Source organism: Aethalodelphis obliquidens, unplaced genomic scaffold, assembly GCF_003676395.1.
Source record: "Aethalodelphis obliquidens isolate GAN/ISIS:26980383/991018 unplaced genomic scaffold, ASM367639v1 scaffold6, whole genome shotgun sequence".
Lineage (NCBI taxonomy): Eukaryota > Metazoa > Chordata > Mammalia > Artiodactyla > Delphinidae > Aethalodelphis > Aethalodelphis obliquidens.
In genome coordinates this window covers 28,476,797-28,501,031 of record NW_020837950.1, presented here as the reverse complement: position 1 = coordinate 28,501,031, position 24,235 = coordinate 28,476,797, and the positions used below count along the sequence as shown (strand labels likewise).

The following is a 24,235-nucleotide window of genomic DNA, read 5'->3' as shown; positions in this document are numbered from 1 at the left end:
CACTGTTGTTGCCTCTCCCGTTGCAGAGCACAGGCTCCGGACGCACAGGATCAGCGGCCATGGCTCACAGGTCCAGCCGCTCCGTGCCATGGGGGATCCTCCCAGACCAGGACATGAACCCGTGTCCCCTGCATCGGCAGGTGGACTCCCAACCACTGAACCACCAGGGAAGCCCCCACTGGCCTTTTTCACAGAACTAGAGCAAAAGATTTCACAATTTGTATGGAAACACAAAAGACCCCGAATAGCCAAAGCAATCTTGAGAAAGAACAATGGAGCTAGAGGAATCAGGCTCCCTGATTTCAGACTATACTACAAAGCTACAGTAATAAAGACAGTATAGTACTGGCACAAAAACAGAAATATAGATCAATGGAACAGGATAGAAAGCCCAGAGATAAACCCACACACATATGGTCATCTTATTTTTGATAAAGGAGGCAAGAATATACAATGGAGAAAAGACAGCCTCTTCAATAAGTGGTGCTGGAAAAACTGGACAGCTACATGTAAAAGAATGAAATTAGAACACTTCTTAACACCATACACAAAAATAAACTCAAAATGGATTAAAGACCTAAATGTAAGGCCAGACACTATCAAACTCTTAGAGGAAAACATAGGCAGAACACTCTATGACATAAATCACAGCAAGATCCTTTTTGACCCACCTCCTAGAGAAATGAAAATAAAAACAAAAATAAACAAATGGGACCTAATAAAACTTAAAAGCTTCTACATAGCAAAGGAAACCATAAACAAGACCAAAAGACAACCCTCAGAATGGGAGAAAATATTTGCAAATGAAGCAACTGACAAAGGATTAATCTCCGAAATTTACATGCAGCTCAATATCAAAAAAACAAACCACTCAATCCAAAAATGGGCAGAAGATCTAAATAGACATTTCCCCAAAGAAGATATACTGATTGGCAACAAACACATGAAAGGATGCTCAACATCACTAATCATTAGAGAAATGAAAATCAAAACTACAATGAGGTATCACCTCACAATGGTCAGAATGGCCATCATCAAAAAATCTACAAACAACAAATGCTGAAGAGGGTGTGTAGAAAAGGGAACCCTCTTGCACTGTTGGTGGAAATGTAAATTGATACAGCCACTATGGAGAACAGTATGGAGGTTCCTTAAAAAGCTAAAAATAGAACTACCATATGACCTAGCAATCCCACTACTGGGCATATACCCTGAGAAAACCATAATTCAAAAAGAGGCATGTACCACAATATTCATTGCAGTTCTATTTACAATAGCCAGGACATGGAAGCAGCCTAAGTGTCCATCGACAGATGAATGGAAAGAAGATGTGGCACATATATACAATGGAATATTATTCAGCCATAAAAATAAACAAAATTGAGTTATTTGTAGTGAGGTGGATGGACCTAGAGTCTGTCATACAGAGTAAAGTAAGTCAGAAAGAGAAAGACAAATACCGTATGCTAACACATATATATGGAATTTAAGAAAAAAAATGTCACGAAGAACCTAGGTGTAAGACAGTAATAAAGACACAGACTTACTAGAGAATGGACTTGAGGATATTGGGAGGGGGAAGGGTAAGCTGTGACAAAGTGAGAGAGAGGCATGGACATATATACACTACCAAACGTAAGGTAGATAGCTAGTGGGAAGCAGCCACATAGCACAGGGAGATCAGCTCAGTGCTTTGTGTCCACCTAGAGGGGTGGGATAGGGAGGGTGGGAGGGAGATGCAAGAGGGAGGGTATATGGGGATATATGTATATGTATAGCTGATTCACTTTATTATAAAGCATAAACTAACACACCATTGTAAAGCATTTATACTCCAGTAAAGATGTTAAAAAGAAAAAAGAATAACTCTGAGGGCTCATGACAAAAGAGAAATTGCCTCATACAATGAGCAGCTTATTTCTCTATCCTAACCACTTACCCCACTGTTTCCCATGCATGTGCCTAACTCCTCCCCTCACCTTCACCGTAAGTGGGATTTAGAGCTTTTTATGTACATGTCCTTTGTCAAAAATGTAGATCCCTGTAAATTCGTCGTCAGTTCCCTTCGTCTATTTTTAAAGTGCAGACGTTCTCAAACCCTTCGAGTGGGGTGGAATAGCCCCATCAAAGAACTTTCCTCTTTTACTGGTTCCTTTGGCCATAACATCAAATCTCTTGTAGAAAAAACCAGGGGGGAAGGTTGGTGTCACTTTTGGTAAAATCCCTCAGGAGAAGTCTGGATTGCAGGCAAAAAACTGAGGGGGGGTATTAACTGTGCTTGAAATGTGACTTCAGACCAAATTTAGCAGCTCTACTCCATAAGGGTTGCTGCCTCCTCACAAAGACCACTGTGATGGATATCATGGAAATGTGACTCCTCATAAATCACACGCTTTTTAATCCCCTGCCTTGAGTGCTGGGATGTACAAGAGTGATGGGAGGAGATGTTAGTTCCACGATTACGTAACATTATATGGCTCTGCTTTAGCTGAGTAGAGAGAATCTCTCTTGCTGGCTTTGTAGAAGTGAGCTTCCGTGCTATGAAAGAGTCTGTGAGAGCGCCATTGGCAAAGGACTACAGGAGGCCTCTAGGAGGTGAGTGGCCCCAGGTTGACAACTAACACAAGAGTGGGGACCTCAGAAATACAACCACAAGGAAATGAACTCTGCCAACAACCCCATGAGCTTAGAAGAGGACTCCTAAACCCAAAGAGAAATGCAGCCTTACCAACACCTGGATGGTAACCTTATGAGACCCCAAGCAGAGGAACCAGGTAAGTCATTTCTGGACTCCTAACCTTCAAGACTGTGAGATAATGAATGTGCATTTCTTTAAGTCACTAAATATGTAGTAATTTATTACACACAATAGAAAACTAATACAAACATCTTGCATTTTGAGGTAAAAAGAATATTAACACTTAAAAATTTTAGGGAAGAATGACATTAACAATTATTAAAGTGATACTTTAAAGATGTATTTGAATGTAAAGGATATTTTGACCTATTACAATTCAAAATAGTGAAGGAAAAGGAAGCAGAGAAAGATTTGGGACAGGAAGCAGTCAGAGGTCCAAAACATATTAGGTCTACCTAGCTGCAACTATCTTTCATCCTGTGCCTTAAAAATTGGGAAGAATATGCTGTAAATTATTTATTAATGACAGGAAATGTCAAAGAGACATAGCCTTATGAAAACTTAATGCCCAACGGACCATTCATTATCACCTAGTGTTGAGTGAAGTTATGCTTGATTCTGAAAGAGAACAGCAAAGCAAGTTTATGTGTCATGTATACAGATACTTGTATGACTTGTATGACCTTCTAAGTCAGTCTTTTTCAAATGTGACCTTCTATTATCAGTTTATTAAAATGGGATTTTTTTTTAAAGAAGTTTTTTAAAAAAAAGATTATTAAACATCACCCCGTATTTAACTAAATCAGAGTCATCAGAGTCATCATCTGCACACACATCCCACCCCACCCACCAAGGGTTTCATAAGGCTCCAATGTAGCCAGTTCAACCATTGATATTTGACATTAGAGGGCTCATCACAAGTAGGTCAATTCTGTTTGTGATAGAAGCGCCTTTATGGCTATGATCTTATACATTGAGAACCGTTCTCAATGTTGGTTCTCAATCTTGGCTGCACATTTTCATTACCTGGAAAGTGGTATAAATCCTGATGCTCACGCTTCTTCTGGGAGCAATTACATCAGAATCACCAAGCATGATACCCAGCTATCTGTAGTTTTTAAAGCTCCCTAAATGATTGCAACATGAGACTGCTGATGTGCCTAATAACTTGCATCTTTCTGCAACCTTTTAAATACATAATTATGTAGCTCAAAACCTAAAACACTGCTGAGGAGGTATGTAGGTCAACCATGACTGCCCCACTCTGATGGAACATAAAACTGACGCTGACTATTTGGGGCCACACTATAATAATTCTTTTTTGTTGAACTTAATGTTTATTATCTGAATTTACTAAAAAAACCCCAGCAAAACAAAGGCAAAACCCATGTAATGTAGATATCATTATCCCAATTTGTAGAGACAAGGACACACAAGCCACTGATTCAGAGGAATCTCCCTAAACAAATAAGATATGGACCTGAGTCTGAGTGACACCAGTGTTTATGATGTTTGCATTGTACTAGTGTGGTCACCAGACAAGGAGCATCAGCAGCACTTGGGAACATATGAGAAAGGCAAATTCTCCACCCCAATCTCAGACACTAAATCGTAATGTTTCAGTCTGGGGCCCAGCAATCTGTTTTAACAAATCCGTCAGGTTATTCTGAGGGACAGTAAAGATTGAGATACACTGTACTATATTATCCATTTCTATCAGTTGCCTACTTTTGAAGATTCAGTTTAGTATGTGGTAAGAGAAATAAAAATGTGGGGATGAGTCAGTGGGTAAGACAGGGTGAGGGGCAGAGAAATCTTCTCTCACTATCTTCCTTTCCTCCAATTTCCCATTTATATTTACAATATATGTTGGAGAAATGCTGTCAGAGATATAGCACTGGAAAAAGATTGGGGAGCTCTGGTAATTTTACTTGCAGGGGAGTTCAACCACTTTCATATAAGTGTGACTGGTTTAAGATGTTGATGAATGGTTTATTCTTTTAATCAAAATATGGGGAGTTTGTCACTCCCTCTTGCAAGAGCACACAGAATCACAACTAACTGCTGAACAATTATCGACTGGAACTCACCAAAAAAGATACTCCACATCCAAAGACAAAGGAGAAACTGCAATGAGACAGTAGAAGGGGCACAATCACAATAAAATCAAATCCCATAACCACTGGGTGGGTGACTCACAAACTGGAGAACAATTATACCACAAAAGCCCACCCACTGGAGTGAAGGTTCTGAGCCCCACGTCAGGCTTCCCAACCTGGGGGACTGGCAATGGGAGGAGGAATTCCCAGAGAATCAGACTTTGAAGGCTAGTGGGATTTGATTGCAGGACTTTGACAGGACGGGGCAGGGGGAAACAGAGACTCCACTCTTGGAGGGCACACACAAAGTAGTGTGCACATCAGGACCAGGGGAAGGAGCAGTGACCCCATAGGAGACTGAACCAGACCTACCTGCTAGTGTTGGAGGGTGTCCTGCAGATGGGGGTGGCTGTGGCTCACTGCAGGGACAAGGACACTGGCAGCAGAAGTTCTGGGAAGTACTCCTTGGTGTGAGCCCCCACCCCCACCCCCAGGAGTCTGCCATTAGCCACACCAAAGAGCCGGCAGGCTCCAGTGCTGGGTTGCCTCAGGCCAAACAACCAACAGGGAGGGAACTCAGCCCCACCCATCAGCAGACAAGTAAATACAAGTTTTACTGAGCTCTGCCCACCACAGTAACACCCAGCTCTACCCACCACAGGTCCCTCCCATCAGGAAGCTTGCACAAGCCTCTTAGATAGCTTCATCCACCAGAGGGCAGACAGCAGAAGCAAAAATAACTGTAATTCTGCAGCCTGTGGAACGAAAACCACATTCACATAAAGATAGACAAAATGAAAAGGCAGAAGACTATGTACCAAATGAAAGAACAAGATAAAACCCCAGAAAAACAACTAAATGAAGTGGAAGTAGGAAACCTTCCAGAAAAAGAATTCAGAATAATGATAGTGAAGATGATCCAGGACCTCAGAAAAAAAATGGAGGCAAAGATCAAGAAGACACAAGAAATGTTTAACAAAGACCTAGAAGAATTAAAGAACAAACAAACAGAGATGAACAATACAATGACTGAAATGAAAAATACACTAGAAGGAATCAATAGCAGAATAACTGAGGCAGAAGAACGGATAAGTGACCTGGAAGACAGAATGGTGGAATTCACTGCTGTGGAACAGAATAAAGAGAAAAGAATGCAAAGAAATGAGGACAGCCTAAGAGACCTCTGGGACAACATTAATTGCACCAACATTCTAATTATAGGTGTCCCAGAAGGAGAAGAAAGAGAGAAAGGACCCGAGAAAATATTTGAAGATATTATAGTCGAAAACTTCCCTAACATGGGAAAGGAAATAGTCACCCATGTCCAGGAAGTGCAGAGACCCAGGCAGGATAAACCCAAGGAGAAACATACCAAGACACATAGTAATCAAATTGACAAAAATTAAAGACAAAGAAAAATTATTGAAAGCAACAAGGGAAAAACAACAAATAACGTACAAGGGAACTCCCGTAAGTTTAACAGCTGATTTCTTAGCAGAAACTTTACAAGCCAGAAGGAAGTGGCACGAAATACTTAAAGTGATGAAAGGGAAGAACCTACAACCAAGATTACTCTACCCGGCAAGGATCTCAGACCGGGGCACGAACCCGTGTCCCCTGCATCGGCAGGCGGACTCTCAACCACTGGGCCACCAGGGAAGCCCATGACTAAGAATTCTTGAGCCTAATTTTCAAAGTCCCTTTCTCTTTAGGTCTGTTTATTTGTATGTGTCATCTTGATAGATTACACATCTTGATGTGTAATATGAGTCCTACCTGTGTGGGGTGAGCACCCATCTCCATTATATCGCCTTCCTCCCCACCCAGTCCACCCCCACAAATGCCTGGGTGTCAGAAGAGGACCAGGCTTCAGAGGAGAAATGGAAGGAAACATTTAGGTAGCCCAGGCAACGAGAGCAGTGAAGAGCAGAAATGGGGTAGAGAGAGACCCCATGGAGTCAGAGAGGTGGTGGAAGTTTGTGTGTAATATGCATTTTGGGACCTTATAAAAATATTCTGAAAAGGCAACTAGCATTACAAATTCTGTAAGTAAATTTTTGTGTGGATACCGTAGAAGAGGCAGTTTTTCATCTTCATGAGGTTGGACAGAGATAGCATTGAGGTGGACAGATTTCAAGAGGATGGAATTAGCAGAAATCTTTGGACTCTATAGATTCCTACAGACCATAGAATGGAGGCTGTTAGGGGCTGGATTTGAGGAGGACTTGAAGCAATTCACTAGGCTCTCAAGGGACACCTGTAGCATATATAACTATGGTTTACATATGTGTAAGAACATAACACATCTTGGGCTGTGTATGCCACTTAATATACGACCATTTAATACTTTTAAGGATGAATTACTTTCAAATAAATTCACGAGGGCGAGTGTTCTCTGCCTATTCAGACCATTAGCTCCTTGAGGACAGAAGCTGGCTTTCGAATACCCTGCAGTATCTAGCTTAATCCTGAGCATGTACCAAGGCATCACTAAGAGTGTATGCCTGACAGATTGCCCAGCCCACTCCTTGTCTCTCACCGTCACCCTCTGGTGTGCAAGGACTGTCACTCTTCTTGACGATGACTCACTCAGGAAGGAGCATGATAGGTGCTCCTGGATCACAGAGAACCGAAAGGAGGGACTACCTACAGATACCTGTTGTTCAGAGTCATGGGTAACATGCTCTTTTAGAAATTATCAAACTTATCATGACTTTTCTGCAATGCTAGGAGTGGAGTTCCTTGATAGGCTCCAATCGATAGTCAATTAGTCCTATAGACAATTAGAGCTTATTGAAATGATGTCGATATAACCAAAGAGGAAAAAAAAAAATCCCAACTGGAAATTGAATAAAGTAAACCTTTCTTCTGTACTCATCCTTGTTTGATTGGACAAGCAACGGTGTACCAAAGTGAACCAAAGCCCAAATGGATATCAACAATTTTCATATCTAGGAAAGATCTATAAGAAGTGTACATAGGATGGGGCTCTCACAGAACTGCACATTTTCCCTTTTTCCCTCTCGTTTCTCAGTGCTCCTCTGAGAACTGTGTGAAGGTAAAGTCAAAAAGAAAGTTCTTACATTCTTAAATCCTCTGTATAGAATCTGGAGCTCCTTCTTGGTAAATTTGCTCTGGGCTTCCAGAAGCTCGAGAGCCTCAGGCCGATGCCTGACGGTGGCCATCTCCAGTTCATCTTCCACGCTGTCTGTGGAGGAAAACCAAAGTCTTAAGAACGGTCACTGCTCACCAATGTGTATACACAGCAACATAGGAAAATGGAAGGAAATCTTTACTGCATGTCTGATTTTTCCAGAGGAAGGGTTCTCACACTGCTAATAACAGTCTTTACATTTCCCAGAGTATACAGTATTCTGCTAATTCTACATAACATTTTTTCAAACTTTCTAGTCATCAGACACCACACTATGAACATTTTTACAGTACAGTTTGAAAAGTGTAAAAATCATGGAAAATCTTAACACTTCAAATGTGTGTATATATCAAGCACTAGTTATAAAAATGGAATTTTAATTTGATAGCAGTCTGTACCACCCTTGTATCATGCAACTGTGAGATAGGACTCTGCTAAATACACTCTGAAGATTCCATTAAAATCAAATATTTTGCCTGGGGCTACAAACAAAGCAGAGATATCAGGTGCTGAAATGAGTGAAGTACTCAGCTGCCAGTTTGACTGGCATAAACCCAGTCTTCATAGGTGCACACTGGATGGACTGGAGCCCAGGGAACTTCTGGTTACACCCTACTTTGCAGCCAAGGGAATCCATAGCTACAGATAAATGCTGAAATATTATACTTTGCTTTGTGAATTATATTTACACTATAATTTCTCAGAGATGCTCTACACAAAAAAAGACTTTTGTATCCATGTAAATTTGGTAAATTCTGTTAAGTTTAATGTAGTTTGGGAGCAAAACACTGGAATATAAAGGTTTTGAGAGGATTTGCAACAAAGAATTCTGTTTAACGTTGTTTAACCCATTGACCCCAAATGGCATTTGTCCACTGAACTCTTTTTCCCCACAAGTAACCTCTGCTAACAACTTCATCTGTGCCCTAGGGTCCTGTAGAATGCAAGTTGGGAGGTATTGGGATATATTAGGATCTGGGTGCCCAGGTCTCAAAGTATAGCATCCTTAAGTAATTTCAGCTGCTTTGCAGTGGGGCCCAATGGAGACCTAAGAGATTCTTCCTGCCATGGTCCAGTCCACACCTCAGCTAAGGAACTCCTCACATCCAGGGCCAGTACTGAAGCCATGGCTTCTCTCCATTATATCCCTTACTCTTAGCTACAGATTCCCAACTCAGACAGCTGAGGCTCAGAACATCTTCTCATCAACTGGTCTCAGGGCCACGCACTCCTGATTCCATGGCTCATGTGTTAGTTGGAAATTTAGACATTTTTGACTACAAAAGTCCCATAATTTTTGATAATTAATGATGCTGCCTCTCATTAACATCTGTGCCTACTTACTGCCCTGACACTCTGACGTTAGTGAGGGGCCAGAGCTCTCACTTATCAGGGAAAAGAAAGTCAGTGGAACCCTAATCTTGGTGTGTCTTAATTACTGCCCTCAAGCAGTTTACAAAAGACCACTAATGGCAATGAAATAAATACTTGGAAAGGTTGTGTTTGTCAAAGTGAGGGAGAGGAGATAAAAGCAAATATTTGTTTTGTACTTTTCATATTATAATAGTTTATTTTGGAACAATGATATGAAAAAGCTGCAGAATAGTGATGGGGGGATAAGAAAAATAAAAGTCTATGAAAAGATGGGCAGGCCAAGAATAAAGTCTGAGCTGACAAGGATAAAATTGATGAGGAACTAAGCGCAGTGTGTACCTAAAGAATTTGCACAGGGCTAACAGTAGCTGAGAAAAGGCAGCTAGGCATTAACAAACTGACCTCAGGCTGGGTTTTATGGGGAAAATTTTAAAAGCTAAAATGGGGTTTTTTCAATTTTCTTTTTTGTTCTCTGGATTGGATGGGTTGATTCTACTCTGGGTCCTGAGCTTGAGAGGATGTGGGAAGATGGTCCTCCATAAAATTTCTGTTGATCCAGTGCATTGGTCTGTGTTGAAGTTATTGCAGTTGTCAATGCAGAAATACATGCCACGGAATAGACCTAATATAAATAGACAATAACAGATGGAAAGACTCTGCTTTCTTGAAAATGTCTTGATGAAAGCATCTTTTGAATCATTTACAGTATAATTTCCTAAACTTAAAATATTCCTCTTGGGCTTCCCTGGTGGCGCAGTGGTTGAGAGTCCACCTGCCGATGCAGGGGACACGGGTTCGTGCCCCAGTCTGGGAAGATCCCACATGTCGTGGAGTGCCTGCGCCCGTGAGCCATGGCCGCTGAGCCTGCACGTCTGGAGCCTGTTGCTCCGCAACGGGAGAGGCCACAACAGTGAGAGGCTCGCGTACCGCAAAAAGAAAAACAAAACAAAACAAAAAATATTCCTCTTTCCTTTTTCCACCAATTGAAATACATATATCTTTTATAATCCCATTTAAATATTACTGCCTTCTTTCTGAAGGCTTTCCAATTATTCCACCATGCAGAACTGATGGGGCCCTGGTCAGAGTTCTCAACATCTTACCTATCTCTCATATAGCATGTAAAACACTAATTACATTTATGATCTGTTCATGTCTGTCTTCTTCATTGTGAGTGCCATGAGGACAGGAGCAACGTCTTAACAGATCTGTATATCCTCTGCACCTAACATAGAGTCTAATACCCCAGAGTTCCTCAAAAATTATTTGGGGGATGGATGAATAAGTGAATCAATTAACAAATGATGTTGCCACTGAAGTCTCAATCCCCTTGGAGCCCCTTGAACCTTAGCTGCCCTCTAGAAAATTATTTCTCAAACTGGGGTTTGTGGACAGTTGGTGGACCTTGAATGCTTTCTTTGGAATCACAGTATTCTCTGTGCATTGTTCTGAGAAACACAGCATGGGCAAAAGTAGAGGAAATTTTAATCAGATTATCTGAGCAATCTTTCAATCATAGTATAACCTCCTCTAAACCTAATGACCTTTCCACTGGAAAGAAACAAAATAGCACATTAACTTCTCAGCCTTTGTAACAACAGAGCAGTCAAAACCACGCTACCAACAAGGTTTCTTCCTCCCGCTGGCTCAGGCTTGCAGATGATGAGACTGAGGCAAAAGAGCCAGGGCTGAAGGGTCAGTGTAATTGAGTTAAGCATGTGTGGTAGGACGAGCATCACGTTCGGTATTCAAAGCACCACGCTTGAAGAGTCTGCCTGCAGACTCTTTGTTTTCCTAGCTGACTGATACCTTACTTCTTAATGACTCCTACCTGCCAAAGGGCTGTTTCTAGTTCTAGAAGGCTGACAAGCTCTAAAAACACACCTGAAATCATCCCCAATCACCAGCATATGATAAGTTATAAAAGCAACGTCACCTAACCCAATCAAGATGCTGATGTGGGAGGCAAGCTCTGTGGAGAGCACAGCATGATTCCTCATAGGACTGGGAACTTCACAGTGTGACTCAGCCACCATTTAAAAGCATGCACTCTGGGGGGGTTTTAATAGAGTGCTTAACATTTATTAAGTTCGTTATATGCCAAGAGATGGGCTAGGTGCTCTATTGATATCATTCTAATCCTCACAATAACTCCGCAATGAGGCAGAATTATCCATTTGTTTACATATGGGGAATCTGAGTCTCACATTGGTGAAGAAATGAGTGACCAGGTGTTACACAGGAGAAAAGACAGAGGTAGAATTTATACCCAAGTCTTTGATGCCGAACCTTATGTTTTTTCTACTTTGCCAAACTCTCTCTCAATATTGACAGAAATAACAATGATAAAAATAATATTTTTCTCTCCTCTCCTGCACTGTCAAATGTCTCAGAAAAGTTGACTGTATCCACTGGGTCCATTTCCTACCTCCTGTTCTCTTTTTAATCTACTGCAGTCTGACTTCTGGCCTTGTTATGGGTTGAATTATGCCCCCCTAAAATTTGTATGTTGAAGGCGTAACCTCCAATATGACTGGATTTGGAGATGTGACCTTTAAGAAGATAATTAAAGTTCAATGAAGTCATAACGGTGGGACCCTAATGTAATACAAATGGTGTCTTTATAAGAAGAGAGAGAGAGACGCCAGGGATACACAGGCACAGAGGAAAGGCCGTGTGAGGACACAGCGAGAAGGCAGCCACCTGCAAACCAGGGAGGGAGGCCTCAGGAGAAACCAACCCAGCTGGCATCTTGATTTTAGACTTCCAGCCTCCAGAACTGTGAGAAACAAATTTCTGTTGTTTAAACCACCCAGTCGGTGGCATTTTGTCATGGCAGCCCGAGCTGACTAATATATGCACCTATATTCAAAAGACATACAACTCCAGTAAAAACAGGTCTTGCTGTTCACAGTGAGCCCAGTGAGCACTGGGTAGTCTAGCCAATCATATCATTTAATCTTTATAGCATCCTATCATCCCTATTTTATAGATGAGAAGACTGAGGCTTGGAGAGAGAGTCTAAGTAAATTGTTCAAGTTCAGATGACTAGTTAGTAATGAAGCAGACAGCTGTCTCTAGCACCCTAAAGTCCAACTTTTTATTTTAATTTTTTAAAATTTTAATTTTACTGGAGTATAGTTGATTTACAACGTTGTGTTAGTTTCAGGTGTACAGCAAAATGATTCAGTTATACATATACATATATTCATTCTTTTTAAAATTCTTTTCTCTTATAGGTTATCACAGAATACTGGGTAGAGTTCCCTGTGCTATACAGTGTGTCCTTGTTGGTTATCTATCTTATATATAGTAGTGTGTGTATGTTCATCCTAAGCTTCTGATTTATCCCTCCCCACCACGTTTCCCCTTTGGTAACCATAAGTTTGTTTTAGACATCTGTAAGTCTGTTTCTGTTTTGTAAATAAATTCATTTGTATCATTTTTTAAAAATTAGATTCCTAAACTACAATGAGGTATCACCTCACACCAGTCAGAATGGCCATTATAAAAAGTCCACAAACAATAAATGCTGGAGAGGGTGTAGAGAAAAGGCAACTGTCCTAAACTGTTGGTGGGAATGTAAATTGGTATAGCCACTATGGAGAACAGTATGGAGGTTCCTTAATAAACTAAAAATAGAACTACCATATGACACAGCAATCCCACTACTGGGCATATATCCAGAGAAAACCGAAAAGATACATGCACCCCAATGTTCACTGCAGCACTATTTACAATAGCCAAGACATGGAAGCAACCTAAATGTCTATCGACAGAGGAATGGATAAAGAAAATGTGGTACATATATACAAGGGAACCTCCATACTGTTCTCCATAGTGGATTAAAGTCAGAACCAGGTAGCACTCTGGTCTGTTGAATCATCTCCAGGCTTCTGCCAAGGTACAACTATGTAGGCGTCTTGCTATTGGAATAGGATTGCTAATTCCAATGTTGCTTTTGCATCCTGAGACAAACTGCCTACAACTAGTATGCAGTATTCATGTATCTTCTAACAGATTTATTTTTAATCAGATGACAAATTCCCAAACCCAGACAACCTTGAGCTTTCCTGACTGTCTCTTTTTGTTCTTTGTTACTTAGATTTCAGTCTCTCAGGGCCAAGGATGTCCTATGTCTGAGTTAACAGTCCCCTCAGGCCATGACACATTTGGGCTAGAAATTGGAATTCAAATCCCCTGGGATCAACAGTATGAGTTTTAATAACAGACCTCTTTTTCTCATGTCTCACAACTTCTCTTAAAATACAGTGGAAGCCTATTGTAGCCCAATTCATAATTATGGAAATTTGACTCTATCTGAGGTCAAACCATATCCCCCAGAACATCTTGCTTTACAAATATGAGTGTGAGGCCTGCCTTCCTAAGACACACATTTGTAAACAAGGATTGTAATGTTAAAGTAAAACTGTTTATGAAGAATAATGTCACTCCTTCCAAGAAGCTGGTTCAGAGATGAGCCCTTGCCTTATCGTAGCAGGGAACATTGTAAGACTGTTGCCACATTCTTCTACCTGGGACCTGCCAGACTACTGGATAGCCCAGCCCAACAGCATCTGATTTGGCAGACTAAAATTGCTCAATTAAAAAAATGTGAGATCAATTAATCACTACTTGAAGAATCCCAATCATAGTGGGTCTATCTATAAGAGGTCCATTTCTCAGTACAGGATAACTCTTCTTTAAAAAACGTATTCATGGGCTTCCCTGGTGGCGCAGTGGTTGAGAGTCCGCCTGTGGATGCAGGGGACAAGGGTTCGTGCCCCGGTCTGGGAGGATCCCACATGCCGCGGAGGGGCTGGGCCCATGAGCCACGGCCGCTGGGCCTGTGCGTCTGGAGCCTGTGCTCCGCAACGGGAGAGGCCACAATGGTGAGAGGCCCGCATACCGCAAACAAACAAAAAACAAAACAAAAATGTATCTATTTTCATTGTAAAAAATCATAAAAACTATAACTTTAAAATTCTATTTGAGCTGAGATTGATTTGTCTAGCAAAAATTCAGCTGGCTTGACTTATATTGCTTTATCTCATTTATAAAAATACCCTCTGAGTCTTTACTCCCAATGTTTACCCTTTATTAGATTGGTTTCATAGTGACTTGACATGTACGGCAATAACATCACAGAGAGGATGATTACATCTAATGACACATATTATTAAATATTTAGAAGTTTAGTCCAGTGACAGGATTTGGAAGAGGCTTTGACTAATTTTGCTCCACGTTTTGACTTTCCACTAAAAGATGCTGGAAGATTCTTGACTATAGCTTTGGAAACTACTCCTAAGAACTTCCGGAATAAGGAGGAGATGCTATTGCCTGTTTAATATTCAAGTCTGATACACCGAGACAAAGATACTGCCTGGGAGAAATTTCCAAAGCTATTGTTCATGACACCTATGTAAATTCTTTCTTTCCTTGCTTTCTCCTGTAAAGGCATCGGTAAGATGCCATATACCTTGAGCACTCCATTCCTTAGTTCCACCCTTCCCAGTGCTCAAAGGGGTTGGAATTATAATCAGCTGAGGAAACTGATTTTCAAGAGTTAAGGAATTTGCTCAAGTTTACACAGCTACACAGTTGATAGCAGGGGAGCTCGGATCTGACACCAACTTGTCTTTTTGTTTTATCATTTGGCTTCTCTGGGTGGAGAGTTCAAACCTGAGCCAGAACCTGAGGAAAATTTTTACATTTTGCCAACTTTAAATGCTTAATCTCAGGAATGTGAAGGCCTGGGAGCCCTCTTGACTCTTCCTGTCAAGAGCTATTTTCGGGTGCACAGGAAGAGTATATGAGTGATTAACTCCAAGCTAATCACGCACAGCCCATGAACAGAAAGCCATACACCTATCCGAAGCACTGCGGGAGTCTTAGCACTTCCCAGACCACTGTGAACAATGAGTACCCACAAGTTGTTGTTAGTCAGACATGTGTTTCCTCAACTCTGGACCTGAAAGTACATTAGGGCCCCAAAAGCCCTTTATAATTCGTACTTTATCCTATTTACTATTCATATATCAAATGGAAAATGAAAAGTACTTTGAAAATGGCCAGCTATTTTGAATGTCTTCTGTTAGAGGTGTTTGTTGGCAATGACATTGCAGTTTCCATTCCAGGAGAATTTGAACTGCTTTGCAATTTCGTGATTTAATTCAATCACTTATAAAATGTAACTGCTCAAAGGGAAATTGATGGAGCTATTTCTCACAACACTTATGAATGGTTTGTCTCTACCTTATTTATAAACATAAGTAACTCTTCACATAAGCTTAGGTTTTAAAATATAATCGCCTTATTGGAATACTTGCTATTAGCATGAACCATATTATCACTGCAACCATTCATGAATAGCCCCTTATGATAGGAGCTATTATTTCATAGGTGGTAGGGTCTAACTGGCTTTTTGGTAAATGGGGGAAATAAAAATTATGTTGCCAGTCATTATACACAGAGAGAAAATCTACAACAGAAATGCTGAGGTTGGGGGAGAAGGAACAAGAAGTGTGATTGAACTTTCACTTAAAGGCAGACCAAAAAGATGGACATTTTAGTCAGGAAAGTCAACAACTGATACGGACTCTGATCAAAGAGAAAATTTTAAACATAGTGAAACATGGAGAGAGACGAAGAAAGCCCATAATAGTTCACGAAATTAAAAATGCCCTAACAAGAGTTTCTCTTGAAACTTGATAGACTTTCTCCTGTTTGTCCTAAAAATCTAATAATAATAACAAACCACTTTTTACAGCATTTGTTCTATGCAAGAACAAATACATTTACATACATTAACTCATAAACTCCCCATCAGCATACTCTGGGTGCTATATTCTGTTCTATAGATGAAGACACTGGCACAGAGAGATTAAATAACTTGCCCATGGTCACAAAGAAAAGCCAGTGTATGAACTCTGGAAAGACTGGTTCCAGGGTTTATGTAATTAACTATTCTGCTGTTCTATCTCCCATAGAAAATGAGGGAGGATGATGCCCTACTTATCTACAAATGACACGCCCAACCAAGAATCAGAAAGTCAGTAGCAAAAGAGCTTTAAGCAGAAGATAGAGTTAGAATTGAAAGTGGCCTTTAATCCAGCCCCTTAACTTTATAAATGCACATTTAAATACAGAGTCTTAAATTTAGTGGTTGTAAACCAAAAGCTATTGGGCACATCAGTGGCAGAACTGGGCCTTGATTCCTAGTGCAGCACTTTGCCAAATGCCTGTTGCAATGTCCTGTCACAATCAATAAGCAGACCCATCCTCACTTCATTCATATTTTAATAAGCTTCTGACCCCACCTCAGGAGCAGGTGGGGATGCTGAAGGAGGGCCACCAACTAGAAGCAGTCCCTGAGTCACACAATAATACCTGACATCTGATGGCTGGCTCTTTGTAGTAAGCAAAGTTATTTTCCCTTTCGTTACTATAGCTAAACATCATGATTACTCTGTGTACAGGTAACGTCACCCTGTTTTTATAGATGAGGAAATCCCTGTTGGAAGGAATGTTATAACTCAGCTATAGAGTCAGGACTTAAACCCAAGTTTACTGACTGTAAAGTCTAGAAGTGACAGCTGATTACCTGAGAACAACAGAAGGGACATAAAGTTGAAAAGGAGCTTGAGCATATTACAGCAAATAATAATAACAATAAAAGAATCAGGGAGCAAATTCTGATCTTTAATAGGAAAAAAGCTGTCTTCATTTTATGCCATTTCAGAAGGTAGGCTGCAGGTGACACGTTTCTAAAAGATTCTTAATTAAACATGTTACATTTATAACATCTTACATGTTATATTAATTACATCTTACATAAACATGATACATTTATAACATCTACTGTAAAGGAATAAACATTTGGAAATTTTATTTATGCAAAACATAATGCCCGATTCATAAGATGTTACTGTGTTGTATGTTGCTTTGGTAGAGGGTATATAAATGGGATTCGTTATCCTGGGAGTTAAAAACAATCTGCGTAAGTGTAGAGATAAATTTTTGGTGATATATTAGGGAAATGTTTTCAAGCTAATATCAGTGATGGAAGTAATATTCTGCCACAAAACATTTATCCATCATGGCCATGCTTAAAACAGAGTACTAAGAAAACTGAGCAGTGATCTAGGTTTTGTTATGTTTCTCCTAGGTTTAAGCTAGTTTCTTCGTTCAGAGAAAGTTAGACTGTGTAGTCCAAATGTCAGCTGGACATTTATTGTGTGACTAGGATAAGTTAGTAAAACATTCCATGCCTGAGTGCTCCCATATGTTCAATGCCATAGAAATGAGCATAAAATCGTACCCAGTATTGTAGCATAGAGTGATTAAATAAGAAGATACATGTACCTGGCACATAGTAAAAGCTCAATCACAGTGTTATTGTTATTATTTGTATTAGTATTAATTACAGTAACATCTGGTGTCACCACTCACATGATAAAGCAGAATGGTGCCTGGAACTCCTCATTCTAGGAAATTATTCAGTAGCTCTAGATTTTTGTTTTTGCTGGGTCTGTTTCTCAATTCTGACACTGGAAAATGAGTTTGACCTCTCCAAGCTTCCATTTAAAAATTTCTAACTAAGGATAAAATTTGTTTGAATCTCATAAAATTGTTCTGAGAGATTGCTTCAATTACTTACTGACATACAGTATTGATATATTGTATCAATCTATCAACTGATCAATATATTGATACAGTATTGATCAGTAAAGGACCACAATTATGATTACAAATAGTTATTGCATACTTCCTAGTGAGGCTTTGTTCTAGAACCTTCAGGAGTGAAGGTTCTGTTACTACACTTCTTGAGTGTGAATCCCTTTTCTGACTCTTGTTAACTGTATGACCTTGGGCACGGTGCTTAGTCAGTCTATGCCTCAGTTTCTTCATCCATGAAAGGGGCATAAAAATAGGACTCGACAAAGAACTGTCAAGAGGTTGAAATGAAATAATGTGTTAAAAGCGTGTAAAAATAGAGCCTGGCACGTAGTGTTTAAAATATTATTATCATTTAGTTATTTAAAAGTCCTTCAGGGTGAGTATTATTTTGCCCATTTTAGATGGCTAAATCGAGGTACAAGGCAGTTGAAAAAGGGTAATTCCATCAGTTGTCAAAGCCCTTGCCCTAAAAATTGCGCTCAGTTGTTTCTTTTTGCAGAGACTCAATGCTGACCAATTATCGTTCATGGGATCCACTGAAACCACAGCTCCCTTTGGAACCTTTTATACTCTTCTGTTTGCTGTTGACACGAGAATAAGGACCATTTTTTGGGAATGAAATTCGAGGCAATAGCGTAGCTTTATTGCCTGTCATTTCCTCCCACACACCTTATGATCTAATATCTGGGACAATTCTCTATTCTCTGAACAAAGCCTGCATTGTCAACTTAAATCCTTCTGCTTACACTATCTCCTCCACATGGATCTGCCTTTCTTCCTCATCAACCTCCCTCTTTTCTCTTTAAGGCTCATCTTAATGGGGTTCACAGTGGAGAGGCCTCCTGAAACTTCTATGCAGCATGTATACTGTCTGTTGTCTGCTTTGCTTGAGTTGTACATCATTGACCTGCTTGAATATTGAGAGACATGGGCTTGAGTCTCAGCTCTGCTGCTTCGTAGCTATGGAATTTGGGGTGAGTCACTTAAAATCTCAAATCCTCAGTCTCCTCATCTGTAAAATGCAGATAATAATAGCACTAACAAAAACACTGAAGATTAAGTGGAATAATGTATGGATTTTGCAAAGCGTATGGTGTGTGATAAAAATCCACATGCGTGCTTTCTGCTATGATGATGATGATTTTGCCATTGACCCCTCTAACATCTGCTCATCTAAAGCATTAACTAATTTTACAGTGTCATTGAGATGAATCAAATGTGATTTATATTACCTTCAGGAGCACTCACTGGACAATATATCTACCTCCAAGCATATTCAGAGAACACTACAAGGTAATACTTGGAACTGTTGTTCTACCCAAAGTCTCAAATGAGAGTGTTTTGCAAAGAGGTGAATAAGGTTTCCCCTGTCAGTACATCTCCAGAACTTGTTTTTCTGCTTTTTGTTTTTTTTTTTCTGAAAGCTTGCAAGCAAAGAGAGGTCAGTGTTTCTGTAAAACAAACTTTGCCCATCATACTTGCTGCTCTATATCCCCTGGCAAGAAGGCAATTTGAAACTAAGAAAGTTAAGCTTTAACCTTGCAATCTAAGCAGATAACATAGCCATGGTCTATATTTTATAGACCTGGTGGAGTGTAAAATTGAGTCCGCTTGAAGTGTCAGGCTCCCATTTTAGTGTCTTAAAGAAACCAGCAGAAGCCAACATTGCCTGGACTCATGTTTAGCCCAAATATTACTTCTGGGTCAATGCAAATGGAAAATAGGTATTTATGACTCCTATTAGAAACGGCATGAGGGACTGATCATGAAATCATTCATTAAAAAAGACAAAAAGAGAAGTTTTTGTTTATCTAAACTTTTATGTAGCTTCTTATAAGTAGTCATCCCTCTACCTCTTCTGTTCCAAATTAACAGTAAGGAAAATAGTGGAAACATCAAGTGGGAAGCAAAAGATTTCATCATATAGGTAACTTGACAAAAATACATCAATCAACAATAAAGCTTTATTCAAGCATGGCTTGTGTTCTTCAGACACTTTAAGCCAATGTGTCTAAAATAAACCTATCATCATCTTTTCTTAACCCACTTTCATGATCTTCTCTGTTTCTTATCTTGCTTACTGTCACCATTATTCTTTTGGCAGAACTGTGTTCTCCTTTTGCTATTTTTCACTTCATACCACCAACTGTTTCCCAGTGTTTGCAGTTACACTTTCACCATGTGTTTCAAATCCATCCTTTCCCTCCTACCACTGTTACTTTATATGTAGGACTTTTTCCTCTCCTGTAGGTCTAGTGGTGAAGACCTTAAGCTCTCTGGCATCACTCTGTCCAAGGTCAAATCCTTGCTTTGACACTTGGTAATTGTGAGATCTTGGGTTAGTGATTTAATTTCTTTGTTTAGTTCTCTCATCTAAGCGGGGATTATAATTGTGCTTTCCTCATAGGTTTGTAGGACATACTTACAATATTTGTTCAGGCTTAGAATCGTGCTGTGCCCAGTAAGAGTTAGCTGTTTATTGTTATTTCTTGCATATGATTTTTAAGCAGTTTTCCAACTGATCTTCCTGTTTTCTTTTTTCTCTTCCCTCAACAATTTACCTGTTTTCTGATTTATTTTTGTGTCATTTTCTCACTCCAAGGTTTGGTTGGCTCCTTGATTCAGAAACTAATACCCAACTAGCTCTTGGTGACAGTTTTGAGAACCTGTCTCTGTCTTGTCTTCAAATGATGCTTATCCTTTGCTACTCTTTTCTCTGATTTCAAGTTCACCAGCAACCCTTCTAAAGTTGGATTTGTGTCCAGCTCCTTTGACTATTGGCTGGCTTTAGCCATCTTACAACCTTTTCCAGGCAAAGAATCATGCCCCATCATGATCTAGCAATCCCACTTCTGGGTGTATATCCAAAGGAAATGAAAACAGGATCTCAAAGAGATACTAGCACTCCCATGTTCAATGCAGCACTATTCACAATAGCCAACACATGGAAACAGCTTAAGGGTCCATCAATGGATGAATGGATAAAGAAGATGTGGTATCTATACTCAATGAAATATTCTTCGGCCTTTGTCACAAATCCTGCCATTTGTGACAATATGGATGGCCTTTAGGGCATTATGCCGAGTGAAATGAGCCAGGCAGAGACAAACACTGCGTGGTACCACTAACATATGGAATATTTGAAAAAGTCAAACTCATAGAAACAGGAAAACGGTGGTTGCCAGGGTCTGGGGATGGGGAAAATAGGGAGAGGTTGGTAAAAAGGTACAGACTTTCAGCTACAAGCTGAATAAGGTCTGAGGATCTAATGTAAAACATGTTGATTATGGTTGATAACACTGTATTGTATAATTGAAATTTTCTGAGAAAGTAAAACTTATTCTCACCAAAAAGAAGATAAATGTGTAAGGTGATAGATGTGCTGATTAATTAAATGGAGGGAACCCTCTCGCAACATATGTGAATATCAAATCACTACGATGTACACTTTAAATATCTTGCAGTTTTAGATGTTCAATTATAACTCAATCAAGCTGAAATTAAAAATAAATAAATAAAAAACTTGGCTGACTCAACATTTCCTCCCTTTACTGCAGAGTGAAGTCCAGCCTTGGGTTGGCTGTAAGGAACTTCAAACTCTGGTCCCAGCTCACCTTTTCTGGCTGCCTCTCTTCCCTATTTCTCATTCCTCTGACTATCTTACCCTTGATCTTTTCAATACTAGAATTTTCCTCTTGCTTTTTCTCCCTCCAGTGAAATAGTTCTTCTCCAAAGAGCCCTGCTGAAATACCACCTCTTTGTGAAATGCACCTGGGGGAGATTCAGTCCCATCTCTGTGTGTGTAGCCGTCATGATCATCACAAGTAGTGGCAGAATAACAGTATTAACAGCCAGCATTTATTTTGACCACTTAACTAGCCAGTCACTGTTGTAAACACTTCATGTGTTCATTTAATCTTTTGATCAAATGTGTAATATTTACTATTATTACCTCCACCTTGAAGATGGGAATATGAAACTCAGAAAGGGTAAGCAACTTACTTAAGATTTCTATAGCGAGTCAGTCATGGAACCAAGATTTTAACCAAATAAGTTGGTCCCAGTGGGATCACGCTTAACTTCTTGACTCTAATACCTCCCTAGTATTGCCTCTCACAGCATTTTAATTGTATTCATTGCATCTGAATGATTTTTATACATGTTTGTTTATTTCCGTATAATGTCAGCCTTCAGACAGGGATTTAGAGTGTTCCCCTGTTCCTGGCACTATTACTTTTCAAATAGTTAGTGCTCCATAAATGTCTGTCACATCGAAATGAAATTTACTAAACCTGACAACAGGAAACAGCTGCCCTGGGACTCCCGCCTCCAGCTTTCCTGTACTAAGACTCATTCATGATTTAATGAAGACTCCCAGTTGATAAATGATGGGCCAGAAAAAAGAATTCAGGGACTTCCCTGGTGGCGCAGTGGTTAAGAATCTGCCTGCCAATGCAGGGGACACGGGTTCGATCCCTGGTCTGGGAAGATCCCACATCTGCAGAGCAACTAAGCCCCTGTGCCACAACTACTGAGCCTGTGCTCTAGAGCCCACGAGTCACAACTACTGGGCCCACGTGTCACAACTACTGAAGCCCATGCGCCTAGAGCCTGTGCTCTGCAACAAGAGAAGCCACAGCAATGAGAAGCCCGCGCACTGCAACAAAGAGTAGCCCCCGCTCACCGCAACTAGAGAAATCCTGTGCACAGCATCGAAGACCCAATGCAGCCAAAAAAAATAAATAATATAATAAAAATAAAAATGAAAGAAAAAAGAATGCATACCTTTCTATTTGTCACTAAATACCTATGTAACTTTGGACAAGCCACTTAATCTCTCCAGTTTTTAGTTTGTTAAATGGAGACTTTAACTCCTAGGATCTTTCATTCTCCCAGGAGAATGTGAATGAAATGTGAGGATGAAATGAGACACTCAAGAGGAAGAATTCTAAGACTTGTAAAAGACCACGCAAAAGGAAGGGACAAACATTCTAATTACTATAAGTAAATGATGGTGCCAATTAATATTGAATCTGGGTTAAATGGAGTTTTTAACTTTTCCCACTTCCTGCTTCTCACGGGTAATGAAGTACCACGAAAGGAGGAAATTTCGTGCTAGCTTTGAGACATCCACCATTTGTCACAGGTAGAAGTAAGAAATGTCATCTCACTGGCTCCCGCAGTGCAAGATATGGAAGGAGACTTGAAACACAACCTGTGCTTCTCATTTGTACATGGTGAGACTGAGGTCCAGAGAGGGGAAACAACTCATTCAGGAGGTTACCACATCTTTTTGGACAATATGGGCTGCATGAGGGTGTCCTATGTAGAGTAGATAATTGGAAAAAAAGACTGTCTTGGTTTTTTGCTTGTTTTTTTTTTTCCCCCTAAAACTGACCAAAACAATGAACATAACTAGAGATCTGGTAAAGTACAGATCTTTACCACTGGAGCTCCATTTCTGGAGTCAACCCCTCTCTCTTCCACCACACCCTTTACTGATGATGTGATTCAAGTGAGTTAATTAACCTCTCATCCCTCAGTTTCCTAGTCTGTAAAATTGAAATAGTGAAGTGTCCATCTTAAAGGAGTAATTTGAGGATATAATGAGTTAAACTGTGCAAAACTCTTAGAACTGTACCAACCACAGAGTAAGTGCTAGATGCTTGATAACTAAATAAAAACATCTGAGAATTTGAAAATAGCATTTTTGGAACTCATACATATGATGAAATTGAGGGACCATGCTTTCTACGTGCAAATTATGTTTATAAACCTTCACAGCTTATGCTTCTGTTCTTCCAAAGATTTTCCTCACTACATGCCCAGGTCAGAGTTTTTAGCAAAGTCACCAAGGAGTTAGCATGAGATTAATTAATTGTCAGAAGGTTAAACTTCTTTTCCTGGAGGTTACTGTTGTATTTTTAATTGTTAGGATGTTGTCAGTTCGTCACTTTTTTTCTTTTGGCGGTACGCGGGCCTCTCACTGTTGTGGCCTCTCCCGTTGCGGGGCACAGGCTCCGGACGCGCAGGCTCAGCGGCCATGACTCACGGACCCAGCCGCTCCGCGGCATGTGGGATCTTCCCGGACCAGGGCACGAACCCGTGTCCCCTGCATCGGCAGGTGGACTCTCAACCACTGCGCCACCAGGGAAGCCTAGTTCGTCACTTTTTGAAAACAAATTCTCCAACAGTCAAATGCTGATGGTTTCTCTGCCAAAAAAGGCATCTAAAACTTTCCATGATCAATACGCTACCAGGAAAAACAAAACACGCTGAAATGTTATGCTG

The 24,235-nt window shown here is 40.2% G+C and overlaps 1 protein-coding gene across 5 annotated transcripts in view; it reads right to left on the bottom strand.

The window, feature by feature from the left end:
* Window positions 1-24,235, bottom strand: part of KCNIP4 (potassium voltage-gated channel interacting protein 4) — a 1,210,069-nt gene that overhangs the window by 102,121 nt on the left and 1,083,713 nt on the right. For all 5 annotated transcript variants that reach the window (XM_027103251.1, XM_027103255.1, XM_027103254.1 and 2 more), the window contains one exon: window positions 7,821-7,945. In XM_027103251.1, coding sequence (XP_026959052.1) covers window positions 7,821-7,945 — 125 coding nt within the window. The remainder of the gene's footprint in view (window positions 1-7,820; window positions 7,946-24,235) is intronic.